We start from the raw sequence: 13,853 nt of genomic DNA, 5'->3' as shown, positions 1-13,853 counted from the left end.
TATTGCTGCTGAAACAATGCAAATCTCCCCATTGTGGGATTAATATAGGTTATTTTATATTATAAATATTTATCATATACTTTACATTACTTTTAAATTAATAAGCATTTTCTCAAGTGACATGGCACGGTAGACGACTGGTTAGAGCGTCAGCCTCACAGTTCTGAGGACCCGGGTTCAATCCCCGGCCCTCCCTGTGTGGAGTTTGCATGTTCTCCCCGTGCCTGCATGGGTTTTCTCCGGGCACTCCGGTTTCCTCCCACATCCCAAAAACATGCATTAATTGAAGACTCTAAATTCCCCGTAGGTGTGAATGTGAGTGTGAATGGTTGTTTGTTTGTATGTGCCCTGCGATTGACTGGCAACCAGTTCAGGGTGTACCCCGCCTCCTGCCCGATGACAGCTGGGATAGGCTCCAGCACGCCCGCGACCCTTGTGAGGAGAAGCGGCTCAGAAAATGGATGGATGGACATAGCATTGGTGACATACTAATTCATTTCTAGTTTCCGGTTCCGATCCCTCTGTGTATTACAATACTTTCCTCTCTGGACACATTCATTTGTCTGCAATTTTGCTCTTCAGTTGGTTACTCTATGCTATAATGCGGTTCCAGTCGTCAGACCAATGTGACAAGTGTACTGTACCACCCAATCACTTACTTTGGTGTTTTGTGACTTCATGTCATGACAGCTTAGCAATTAGCATGGCGTCCTCGACGTTCTCCTGTTAATTACTCCTTGTCCTCCCATCGTGATAACAATACTTCTCAGCAGTGCAGCTTATTCACTATCATGGAGGCGATGATTAGTGACTATGCTGCATTGACACCGGATGCAAAGCGAACGTTCGCTTCCACGGCTCAGCATCGTATTTAGTCGAGTTAGCTGTAGCTCGTAGGTAGCTGGCGTGGCGCAAAACAGCGTGCACCAAGCAATCTTAAGGCAAGCAATTTTAGGACCCGAACAACGGAAAGCAGCGAGATTGAGGGACTGTTCAATGCAGATGCGCCATTTTTTTCTCTCAATGTATTTATTTATTTTTTACAATATAGTGTACACGACTGCGCGCTGGCCTTGGTTTTTTGTCAGAACAACATCCTGTTTTGGCCGTTTTATTTTACAAAGGTCTTTCAGGCCAAAACCAAAAATGCACTTTTGAACCATTTTTGGCCAAAACATTTCGGTGGCTGAAGTTTCGGTGCATCATTAGTAAAAAGTATAAAACCTGCAGCCAAGCGGTATGGAAAATGGCTGGATAGATGACATTTTAGCTGAGTCAGCAGTTTGTTTAATATTCAGACCATGATCAATGTAACCACATAGGAAATTAACTCCACTCCCCAGAATGGAAAATTAAAGTGCTCTGAGGTTGAGAGCAACTCAAGAAAGAGCACTGGAAAAAAAAAATGTAGCCACTCACAAACAAACAACAAAAAGGACATGCGAGTTGATTCATTTTTTTGGGCTACGATTTTTTTTTCTTTTTTTCTTTTTAGTCTCTTAATCCATTTTTAAATACTCTTTGGTGCTGTACCTTAAATGGAAAATAGCCTTAAGGACAATTCATTAAAAGATAATTAGCTTGACGACGGGGAAATGAGCAGCTTTGGTAAAGCTCCTGCATTAAACATTGCTTTGACCACTTGAAAGACACAAGGTTATTTAACTGACAAACACCAATAATACCACCAGTAAGAAAAAATTAAAACACAAAATAAATAAAAAGTTTAAAAAAAAAAAAAAAAAAAAAAAAAGCGTGGGGCAAAATACTGTTCCACCTCAGAGGTTCCCATCATATTTGTGTACTGTTGCATTGAGGTACCTGGCATGAGAGGCTGTCCAGTGATGCCCATTGGAGGCATCCCCAGGTTGTTCATGGCAGTGGCCCAGGCGTTGGGGTCTGACATGGGCATCGATATGGAGTTGGACTCCATGGTCATGTTATGAATACCCTCTGAGGAGAGACAAACAATACAGGTCAGTGCGAGGAGAAAATGTTATAACCCAATAGGATGGTGGTATGGGAATTTAGGGGAAATCATACGAAAAGCTAAGCATGATATTGACTTTCAACTGCACCTACTATATAACATGGGAGACCAAGAAAAGTGATGAATCCTGTCACAACACTCAACATTCTGCGCTGCAACTCCGAGAGTAAACTGTGGTCATGGCATCTCCAATCACATTGTCTTGTATTAGAAGGGAGCTCAGCGGAGGTTGCCACGACTGTGCAGCCTCACTCAGAACCCACTAGAAAAATTATCCAGCTTGCTTTTATGATTTTCTGACACTGAAAATGAACAGGGACTGGTTTCACGTGCAGCTATAATCTTGACCGTCAACTTCCACCCTTCAAAGTGCGTTTATGGTGGCGCTGGACACAACTGATACATCGCAGCTCAAACTGTTCGAAATCATCAACAATTGTATAAATAAGATCCCGTCATAGAAAGCCTACAATCACGTTGCAGGGAACGCATCATAAGTGCCCCGCCGGTGGCCGGGGTCCATTTCACCGCTCAAAAGCACCTTTCACTCTCTTCTCTGCTCGACCTCTGTCCATCTGATGGAGCCGCAAATTGCTCTGAGTGCCAAACTGCCCCCCTGTCGACCTATGACCACACACTGCTGTTCATCAACAACTGCCAAATCTGTCTGTGTGTGTGCGTGTGTGTGTGTGTGTGTGTGGGGGGGGGGGGGTTAATTTAATAGTTTGTTCCAATACTTTTGCTCACTTGAAAAGTGGGTGGCTTCAAACAGAAGGTGTTGTTTAACACATCTAGATGTAAATACCATGAAATAAAAGCTGGAATTTTGTCTCATAATTATCTCAATAATCATCTTTTGATCTGAAACCCAAATGTCTTCAGTGTACAACAAAAACAAAGGAATTGACCTTGCCATTCCAATACTTTTGGAGGGCACTGTACTTGTGATTCACAACCCACATATTCACCTATTTGCTTATTTTGCTATTTATTGTGCTCAGATCAAATTCCTGTATAAGACCAGTGGTGCCTGGACCTATGAGTTTAATTTATTCCCTGACCACGCTCGTGAATCAAAACACTCATATCTCAAATCATCTTTCCCCATTAAAATGAATTGTAATGCCTTAAAGCCGTTCGTTCCAGACGAACATTGTGCTCCTTCTTCTGTGTGTGACTTCACCACCAGAAGGCAGTACAATACAGACATAGAGACACACATGAACAAAGGTTTCACAACTGAATCAGTAAAGCTGCAAAATGAGTAATATTAGTCGTTTTTTGCAGAGGATAAAGAATATCATCACTGTCCGGCAGAATCCTTGCAGCGACCAAAACCACTTCTTTCCAGGGGAAAAAAAACCCAAAAAACCGCATCTTGCTTGAGTTCCCAAACAGCGCTTCTTTCAGGTTGGTGTTATACCTTGGTATTGCTATCATATACTACTGCACATGCACATCAACACAACATCACCCAAAAATTGTTCAATCAATATTTGAATATTCTAAAAATAAATAAATTGCTAATTTATTAAGCGGTCATTGTTACACCAAGCTCCCGACTGTACAAAAACGCTTTAATATAGGGCTGCACAATTAGTTGAATTTTAACCTTGAACGCGATTTGGGCTGCCACAATTAAATGAGCCTGGTCTTCTGCGATTTTTTTACATTTAAAATGCGGGCACGGGTGCATATAAAAAGTGATTAGTTTGTAGCAGTGCCCGCAACCTAGACAGCCTGCCACCAGTGGGCGAACGTATGGCTAAGGTTTCATTCAGGGCCGGCACGGGACAAAATAAAGGCTTAAAATGGCATTGATGTCCAATATAGTAACATATGAAACTTTTATTTTGAAGTTTACCCTCTCACCACGTTGGCGGAGAGGTGGCGTGTCATGGTAAGAAACGATTAACAATTGTTGTAGCGGCTGCCTTGACTTCAGCTTTTCGGCTGGCCTGACCGCTGTAAAAAAAATAAAACGGCAGAAGTAAATAGGGAGAGAAATCACAACTGTCGAGTTCTTTGCAGTTTGTGAACGTGCACAATTGAACAATGTTCAAGTAGCGGATTTTCAAATGAAAAGTCGGTGCTGGCAGCCCAATGTTATTGTTTTCTGTGCATAAACTGACTGTATTTACTTCCATTAAGTTGCATTTCGTGATTGCACTTTGTAAAAGCATATTACTACTTAGCGATAATGACTGTAATCAACAGCCTATATATATATATATATATATATATATATATATATGTGTGTGTGTGTGTGTGTGCATGTGTATGTGCATGCGTATGTGCGTTGCGTTGCATGAGAGTGCGAGAGGGCAAGGTTTATGTAATAGAGTTCCCCGATTTATCATTGTTCATTATTCACAACCTTCACTATTTCGCATTTTTTTTAAATCAAACCTTTTCATAGGTTTGTGTTACTCAATAATGAAAATCGTGTAATTGACACCCCCTCCTAAAAAGGTTCATGATTGCTTATCGACGGTGGCAACGCATTACATAAAGCTCCTCAACTCACTTCAACATTGTTCCTTGACACCAAGATGCCACAAGATGTGGCCAGTGGTGCCTTGACTTAGGAATGACTCGACTTACAAGTTTTTTTTTGAGATAGGAGCCGTTTTTGGGGCAATTTTTTTTTGCCTTGACTTACTTTCGAGATAAAATTTGAGATGAGACCGAGATCGTGGAAGCAAATTCAACTTACTTAACAACAAGCATCAGTTTAGCACGCTGTGAATATTTTTTTAACCAAGAGACTTCAAGCTGTTTCTTTCCAAAACCTGTTGAAGTTTACTATCAAACGAAACACCAAAGAAAGAGAAGGAGGCGTTGGAATTCAAAACAACCACACAACCTTTCCTCAGGAATCTCTGCTCGCTTAATCCTAACACACAATGCAAAACACCATCGACAGGTTAACGAATAGCCTGGATAGTCGACGTGCTATAACCTTTAAATCAATGGATATTTGAACACAAGCGATGAAGCAACACATCTAGACAGACAATATGACAATACTCAGAGGAAGGCATCATCGCTGTTGGGCAGAAATCTTGTATGTCCAACTATGATCAATTTCATATTTTTTCACAAATCAATACTATAGGTCTGTACCCACTTTGTCTGTTATTTTTATATAATATTAACACATTTAAAGTGGTGAAAAAAAGCTTGATAACAAATTTATTGATGCTCTTGAAAGCTCAAAATGTCTGAGAAGTGTTATGAACCTTCGCCTATTTCCGGAAAACATGCGGTGTAATAGTCACCTACAGTGGTGGGTACGGAAGTATTCAGACCCCCTTAAATCTTTCACTCTTCGTTGTATTGCAGCTATTTGCTAAAATCGTTTAAGTTCTTTTTTCCCCCCCTCATTAATGTACGGACAGCACCCCATATTGACAGAAGAAAAAAAAACGGAATTGTTGAAATTTTTGCAGATTTATTAAAAAAGAAAAACTGAAATATCACACAGCCATAAGTATTCAGACCCTTTTTGGTGTGAGACTCATATTTAACTCGGGTGCTGACCCATTTCTTCTGATCATCCTTGATATGGTTCTACAGCTTCATTGGAGTCCAGCTGTGTTTGATTATACTGATTGGACTTGATTAGGAAAGCTGTCTATATAAGACCTTACAGCTCACAGAGCATGTCAGAGCAAATGAGAATCATGAGGTCAAAGGAACTGCCCGAAGAGCTCAGAGACAGAGAGCTGGCCAAGGTTACAAAAACATTTCTGCTGCACTTAAGGTTCCTAAGGGCGCAGTGGCCTCCATCCATCCATCCATCCATTTTCTGAGCCGCTTCTCCTCACTAGGGTCACGGGCGTGCTGGAGCCTATCCCAGCTGTCATCGGGCAGGAGGCGGGGCACACCCTGAACTGGTTGCCAGCCAATCGCAGGGCACATAGGAACAAACAACCATTCGCACTCACAGTCATGCCTACGGGCAATTTAGAGTCTCCAATTCATGCATGTTTTTGGGATGTGGGAGGAAATCAGGAGTACCTGGAGAAAACCCACGCAGGCACGGGGAGAACATGCAAACACCACACAGGCGGGGCCGGGGATTGAACCCGGGTCTTCAGAACTGTGAGGCTGACGCTCTAACCGGTCGGGCAGTGGCCTCCATAATGCTTAAATGGAAGACGTTTGGGGCGACCAGAACCCAAAGATCACAATGGTTGTGCTCCAGAGATGCAGTCGAGAGATGGGAGAAAGTTCGAGAAAGTCAACCATCGCTGCAGCCCTCCACCAGTCGAGGCTTTATGGCAGAGTGGCCCGACGGAAGCCTCTCCTCAGTGCAAGACACATGAAAGCCCCCATGGAGTTTGCTAAAAAACACCTGAAGGACTCCAAGATGGTGAGAAATAAGATTTTCAGGTCTGATGAGACCAAGATGGAACTTTTTGGCCTTAATTCTAAGCGGTATGTGTGGAGAAAACCAGGCACTGCTCATCACCTGTCCAATACAGTCCCAACAGTGAAGCATGGTGGTGGCAGCATCATGCTGTGAGGGTGTTTTTCATCTGCAGGGACAGGACGACTTGTTGCAATCGAAGGAAGGACGAATGCGGCCAAGTACAGGGATATCCTGGACGAAAACCTTCTCCAGAGTGCTCAGGACCTCAGACTGAACCGAAGGTTCACCTTCCAACAAGACACTGCAGGGACAGGACGACTTGTTGCAATCGAAGGAAGGACGAATGCGGCCAAGTACAGGGATATCCTGGACGAAAACCTTCTCCAGAGTGCTCAGGACCTCAGACTGGACCGAAGGTTCACCTTCCAACAAGACACTGCAGGGACAGGACGACTTGTTGCAATCGAAGGAAGGACGAATGCGGCCAAGTACAGGGATATCCTGGACGAAAACCTTCTCCAGAGTGCTCAGGACCTCAGACTGGACCGAAGGTTCACCTTCCAACAAGACAATGACCCTACACACAGAGCTAAAATAATGAAGGAGTGGCTTCAGAAAAACTCCGTGACTGTTCTTGAATGGCCCAGCCAGAGCCTTGAATTAAACCCAATTGAGTATCTCTGGAGAGACCTGAAAATGGCTGTCCACCAACGTTCACCATCCAACCTGACTGAACTGGAAGGATCTGCAAGGAGGAATGGCAGAGGATCCCCAAATCCAGGTCTGAAAAACATGTTGCACCATTCCCAAAAAAACTCATGGCTCTATTAGCTCAAAAGGGTGTTCTACTAAATACTGAGCAAAGGGTCTGAATACTTATGGCTGTGTGATATTTCAAATTTTCTTTTTTAATTAATCTGCAAAAATTTCAACCATTTCTTTTTTTTTCTGTCAATATGGGGTGCTGTGTGTACATTAATGAGGAAAAAAAGAACTTAAATGATTTTAGCAAATGGCTGCAATATAACAGAGTGAAAGATTTAAGGGGGTCTGAATACTTTCCGTACCCACTGTATATAATATAAAGGCCTGCATAACAGGATAGTTTACTTTAATCTCACGATGGGTGAGTACTGTATAGTTCATACAAATAAGACGCTGCTCATGGAATGACGTGCACGTATGGCAGATGTTGTTATCCGGGCCGGTGTCATGCTGACTTCCAATTGATCCTGCGGGCCACTTCCAGCCCGTGCGGCTGTTTTGTCCGGCCGCACCTTAGGGTTTATTATTATGGCCTTGGAACAGAGGCACTTGTGTTGGTGCCAGTGTTGTCAAGGAGGAATATCCGTTGCCGGACAAGAGCGTGACTCTTTGGCTTCTTATCAGAATGGAGAGAGGTGGCAGACAGGAAGTGATAGTGTGATAGAGGGAGGGGGAGGAGAAACACAAAGGGAGATAAGAAAGAGAGAGAAAAAGAGGAAAAGCAGAGCTATGACCCAGCCGTGTCGATGCTAACAAAGGGATTGCAAACAATGTGATGCCTTTGTGATAAATAAACAGGCCGCGTCTGTGGGGAAAACAAAACATTTGTCAACGTGCCTACTGAATGCAATCAAGCTGCTTGATAAGCTTTCTGCAAGGTGCGGGAGAAAAGTGTGAAAAAAAAAATGTACTTGCATGATATTTTTTTCTTTTTAAGGAGGGGGAAACAATCTAAATGACAGTTTTAAATAAACTCCAATGATTTGATTCCCCCCTAAAAAAAAAAAGCAGACTATTTTGCTTGATTGAAAAAATGGTTGATAATCAGTGGGAAAAACTGCAGTATTTTGGATTCGGCCATTGGTATTCTACTGTTTAGATTACAGTGGAACCTGGTGATTTAACAGTGCAAAAGCCTGATTAAAACCGAATTAAACAATATTTCTCATAAGAACTGATGTAAATTCCATTATTCAATTTCAGAGACTCAAAAACATTAATTAAAATACATTTTATAGAGAACTATAGTTATACATAGACAAAACAATATGAACAATAAATGACTAAATGCATAAATGAACATTTAACATAATTTTTACCTTCATTTAAGACTCTTGTTGGCATATGGAAGATGGCGAAGAGGGAGGAGGAAAGGTTATGTTGGAAGAGGAATCCCCCTTATCCATGGTTATTTCCACTTGCTGATCTGTTTCATTAGCACATTTACCTCTTTCACACCATCATTTCCTTGATTTGTTTCTTTGCCAGGATGGAACTGATTGTGAACGTGGAATTCCCGCAGATCTTTACGAGAGTGGCCATGTGTACACCACACACCAGTTTCGTACCACATCGTTTGAGCATCATCGTCGTAATGTAAATGTGCGCGACAGTCACATTTGCAGTGCCTTACTTCAAAGTAGCTGTATGTCTTTTTAAAGCCTTTTTTTCCCCCAGAGTGCCTGTGTGCAGTTTGATAGACGGCAAACAATTGTCCAAATGAGAAGTAAAACATACTTACTTCATTCCTTGTTGCAGTTTACTGTAAAACTGACAATTAAATAAAAATGTCAGTTACCTTAATGCAGTAAATACAATAAAGTAATGGAAAAAGTCACATATATGCTAATGGGAACTAGCACCGATGTTACTGTAATTACAAGCCTTTGAACAACACAAATGGAGAATCCCAGAGTGTTATATACTTCTCTTTTTGTATGATAAGTAACACTGAGGACACGGGAAATAATTGCACACCTGCATATAATGTAACGGTCTACAGCAGCGCTCTGCAACCTTTGGCATGTGTGACATGGGAAAGCTTTCGGACCTGGGGGGATGCTGAGGGGGCGGCAACACTGAAATTCGTGTCGCGCATGACACGGCAAGTGCAGGGAGGCTGACGCGACACGCCCTCAAATCAAAGAATGTTCTATATTCTCGAGTGGCATTGCGGTGACGTGAAAAAGGAGAGGGATATGTGAGTGCTATTTTGGCAGACTTGTACCGTACTAGGCAAGGGAGAAATGGAGGCGGCACAATTATTGCAGTGTCCCACTATCCCAAACTAAAAATGATACACAGCGACGTCTAAGCAGGAGGCTTTCAACCTCGGTTTTAAAGCTGCCTGCTCAGCCTAAAATACACTCAGTCCACTCAGCAGGGAAAGCCTGCCGACTTCCTAATATGCTTCCTGCTATGTCCATAGGCGACATCAGCACTTCCAAACATGGGCACTGTCCGCACAGGGCTTGAGTGACACCTCCCGCCCACAATCCCCGCAGCGCTGTGGGCGCTGCCCCGCCGACAATCCCAAAGACCCGCGCATTTCAGATGCCAACAAAGTCAGGGCCAGCTGACTTTCAGAGACCAAGCAGATAAAGAAGACTCAACTGAACGTGTTGTATCCAGGTGTGGTAAACAAGCTCAAAGTTGTTACCGCTGTTAAAAATCACAGGACAAGGTATCGCATTACGTATTACACTGCAAAGCATGGGAAGCCGGATGTATGCATGTTGGAAATGTTTTTGTATTTTGTGTCATAATTTAACTTTGCATTAAAGCTGATAATGGCACACGAGAAGAAATTTTCAAACTGGCACCTCATGTCACAAAGGTTGCCAACCACTGGTCTACAGAATGCCATTTTGAAGGGACAAACTTAAGATCTACATAACGTGTCAATTTAACTAATGCACTCAAATATATAATGCATATAATGGAAAAATAAAGCATGGAATAATAGACTGATGAAGAACAAATGAGTAGTGTTAGGAATGTGCGAATGGCATTTCAGTATGTACTACAGTACAACTGGGCATTAAACCTGCTCCATACTGCAGTTCATTTAAATACAGGTAGCCCTTAGAATGGCTCTGTGCTAAACTGAGCATTGTTTATTTTCAACTTAAGCTATTATATACTGCCAAAACAATAAATCAGAGAGGAAACAAGAGAAATGTGTGCTGGTTTTCGCATGCCTGTTTTTGTTTTCCTGAATTTTTTTATTTCGCAATGTATATTGCTAGTTTAAAAAAGGAAGCTGCAATGTCATAATTTTTGTGCAGCCCATTCAATAGACAAGTACAAAAAAAAATTTATTACATTATGAAAAGCTTTGGATGAACGCGCTGGGTGATGCTTACTCAAGAAACTAAGAGACTGAGTCATAAACGCAAGGGATGCTTTGTGTGGGTGCTCGTTTCCAGGAAATGTATCGTCAAGGCACGCAGTTTTGGTACAAAAAAATAAAATTAAATAAATAAATAAATATAGAAAAAAACAGCATACGTTTATGTATTTTTCCACTGTGATGCATCTTTCATTTCTATTTCAATCCCGCTTTGTACTGTTGTGTGTTGGCCAGCTTTCAATCAGTGTTTGTGCAGTCTGTCCGTCGGTCCATCCATCTAGGCATCATTCTCCATCTATCCATCTATACGTCCCCATTCAATCTATTTTCTGACAAAGGACCGGTGTTGTGTGAATCAGATTAATTTCAGCACCTGTAGTGCAGCTATTTTGTAGGATTAAGATTAAGCAAGCGTCAGAGGAGAAATGCCACCAACATTCGGATTTGCCTGCTGCCAAACACACGTGGCGTCTAAATATGTCACCTTGAAGAGACTCATAGAGTCTCATAGACTTCTCAGTGCCTCCATTCAAAAGTTAATCCTCCAAAACAGACTGCGCGATAGTGAAATATTTGAACGTGAACCCCACTCCAACGCTGTTAACTGTGCTTTATGATGAAATATTTGACAATTGAGCAACACAAGAGAGGGGAGCAAAAAGAAACATGATTACCTTTCTACTTTAAAGTATATGAAATGAACCAATAAAAGCAAGCTGGATTGTGTTTTACATGTTTAAAACAGCAACGACTAATCTCACACCTTTTTCATTTCGCAAGGAGGAGAAACACCTAATTTTTTAAATGTGCAAATTATGTATTTATTCCACTCGAGTCGAGAGTGGGTAAATGTGCAAGAGTCACAGCAGGGAATTTGAAATACGTTTAATGGTGGCGAAGCCATTAGTAAATAAGGGTGGTGGGAGTATGAGCTCTCACACACAGACACTCACACACAGCGGACAGATATGAACGAAGTGAGTCCCAGTACAGCAGCGCAGTCCACACAGGAGACGTGTGCTAATAAGGCAATTTGCTTCGTTACAAGTCGGCGATGCAAAATATATGTGCTAAAACTATTTATCTGCTAAACACAAACACTTGCATCTAGTAATGTATGACATTAAGTACAGGTTTCATTGTGGCTTCCTTTACTGTCCAGCCAACCAGGTATCAATCAAGTGTGCTATTGGTTTTCGTCTATGTCTCAGTGATGTAATTCAATGGAGTTATAGAAAGACTAAATGAGCAGCAGCTGTACTACAGTATATTATCATACATGGCCTAATTCCTCAAAGTGGTTTCTGCTCTATTAAGACGCCTTGCCTTGATGTATTGCCTGACCTCAAAGATTCAAGTTTCTTTCTTTATGATAGCAATGCTTCCACCACCACTATACCCCGAGCCCCATTTACATTGCCTGTAAAAACCTTTCACCTTTAGGGCTGGGGAGACGGTTTGGCCCGCATTATGGGTTGAACGACTTCAGGTTTTCTGCAAGCAACACTCAGGTGATGAAAGTCAAGTCGACTTTGATTAATTGATGACATAATTAAGTTTTTTTTTTTCAGTTGCCACCTCAGTGTGCACACTTTCTCCTCAAAATAAGCTTGCTCAGTCACCCTCTGTCCTCAGTTGCATAGGGTCCACCTCCTGACTCTGTTATGATTGGCGCAATGCGCTGAAACGTGGACCCCAAGAAGCAGACACAACTATCAAAATGAGCAATTTAACAAGGTTTTAGCAAACAAAGGGAGTGCCAACATAGGCAAGTAACAATCAGAAGCGTATAACAGAAAACGAGGACATAAGGTCAACACGACTATGTACACGTGTGAATAACTATAAACACAAAGAGGTGGTGAAACTAAATCACTAAATACTACAAACCAAAATCACAACTCCAGAATGTACCCTCCACAAGGCGTAAAAACAAAACAACACAAAAGGGAAACAGATGTACTTAACAGTCAACAAACGGTTGAACAAAAGAGCAACTAGACTGGCAAAAAACCTACAGTGGGTATGGAAAGTATTCATCATTCATTCAGTATCCATCCATCCATCCATTTTCTGAGCCGCTTCTCCTCACTAGGGTCGCGGTTGTGCTGGAGCCTATCCCAGCTATCATCGGGCAGGAGGCAGGGTACACCCTGAACTGGTCGCCAGCCAATCGCAGGGCACATACCAACAAACAACCATTCGCACTCACATTCCCACCTGCGGGCAATTTAGAGTTGTCAATTAACCTACCCTGCATGTTTTTGGGATGTGGGAGGAAACCGAAGTGCCCGGAGAAAACCCACGCGCACGGGGAGAACATGCACACTCCACACAGGCGCTCTAACCAGTCGTCCGCCGTTCTTCAACTTGTTTTGGTGAATGCGGAAGTAGGTTACGCATATACCGGTTTGTCGGCCACTGTGTCGCCTTGGCTAAAATCATTTAAGTTCATTTTGTTCCTCATTAATGTACACACAGCACCCAATATTGACAGAAAAAAAATAAATTGTTGAAATTTTTGCAGATTTATTAAAAAAGAAAAACTGAAATATCACACAGCCATAAGTATTCAGACCCTTTACTCAGTAGTTAGTAGAAGCACCCTTTTGAGCTAATACCGTTATGAGTCTTTTTTTGGGAATGATGCAACAAGTTTTTCACACCTGGATTTGGGGTACCAACAATTTTGTCCGTGTGCGAGAGTCAATCTTCAGGTGTGTGGGTGTCAGTCGTCAACTGAAATTCATTCAGAATTGTCCAGTTTAGTTGCGTTTCGCTGCGACCCTATCTGAGGAAATACGGGTATGTCTATATTTTCTATTTCCCGCAACCATTTGTACAAATGAAGGCCTGCATTCAAATAGATATATGTCCTCAAATAAATACTTCACACTCTCTGCAGTTGAATAAAAGGGCACTCTTAAAGTAAACACAGTGTAACAGCGGGTTTTTGTCTACGTTGTCATCAATAATTACCTTGATTATGCTTACTAAAGAGCACATTATAATCTGTAATGTAAGAATTCCAACATTTTTGTCAAATATTCACACAGGTTCACCGCAGTCCAACTGCTGTTTGCACAGTATTAGCATGTCTAATAAGAACGGGAATGGAAGTGAGTTCCAAAAAATAATTGCTAAGTTTCCTTGGAGCGTTGCATGATCCCACAGCAGCAGGAGTTTTGAGCAAGACATACTGTTTTTGCACTAATGGAAAAAGGGAAATCACTGGGAATGTTAAACTTTCATATCTATTGAGACTTCAAACCTCAATGCCGTAGCGGGCCTGACACGGTAGTGAATTTAAATAAACATGAATCTTAATAAAATGAGAAGTGCTATATTAATCAACTCTCGTTCATCTA

The 13,853-nt window shown here is 41.9% G+C and overlaps 1 protein-coding gene across 13 annotated transcripts in view; it reads right to left on the bottom strand.

The window, feature by feature from the left end:
- enox2 (ecto-NOX disulfide-thiol exchanger 2) overlaps window positions 1-13,853 on the bottom strand; it is a 290,823-nt gene that overhangs the window by 109,416 nt on the left and 167,554 nt on the right. For all 13 annotated transcript variants that reach the window (XR_009790374.1, XR_009790375.1, XM_061786742.1 and 10 more), the window contains one exon: window positions 1,822-1,953. Coding sequence is in view for 11 of the 13 variants with exons in the window: in XM_061786742.1 (XP_061642726.1) it covers window positions 1,822-1,953 (132 nt within the window). In the remaining 2 variants the exon portion in view is untranslated. The remainder of the gene's footprint in view (window positions 1-1,821; window positions 1,954-13,853) is intronic.

The sequence above is a fragment of the Phyllopteryx taeniolatus genome, chromosome 10 (genome assembly GCF_024500385.1).
Source record: "Phyllopteryx taeniolatus isolate TA_2022b chromosome 10, UOR_Ptae_1.2, whole genome shotgun sequence".
NCBI classification, from domain to species: Eukaryota; Metazoa; Chordata; class Actinopteri; order Syngnathiformes; family Syngnathidae; genus Phyllopteryx; species Phyllopteryx taeniolatus.
The sequence above is the reverse complement of the archived record's forward strand: the minus strand, read 5'-3'. Positions and strand labels throughout refer to the sequence as shown.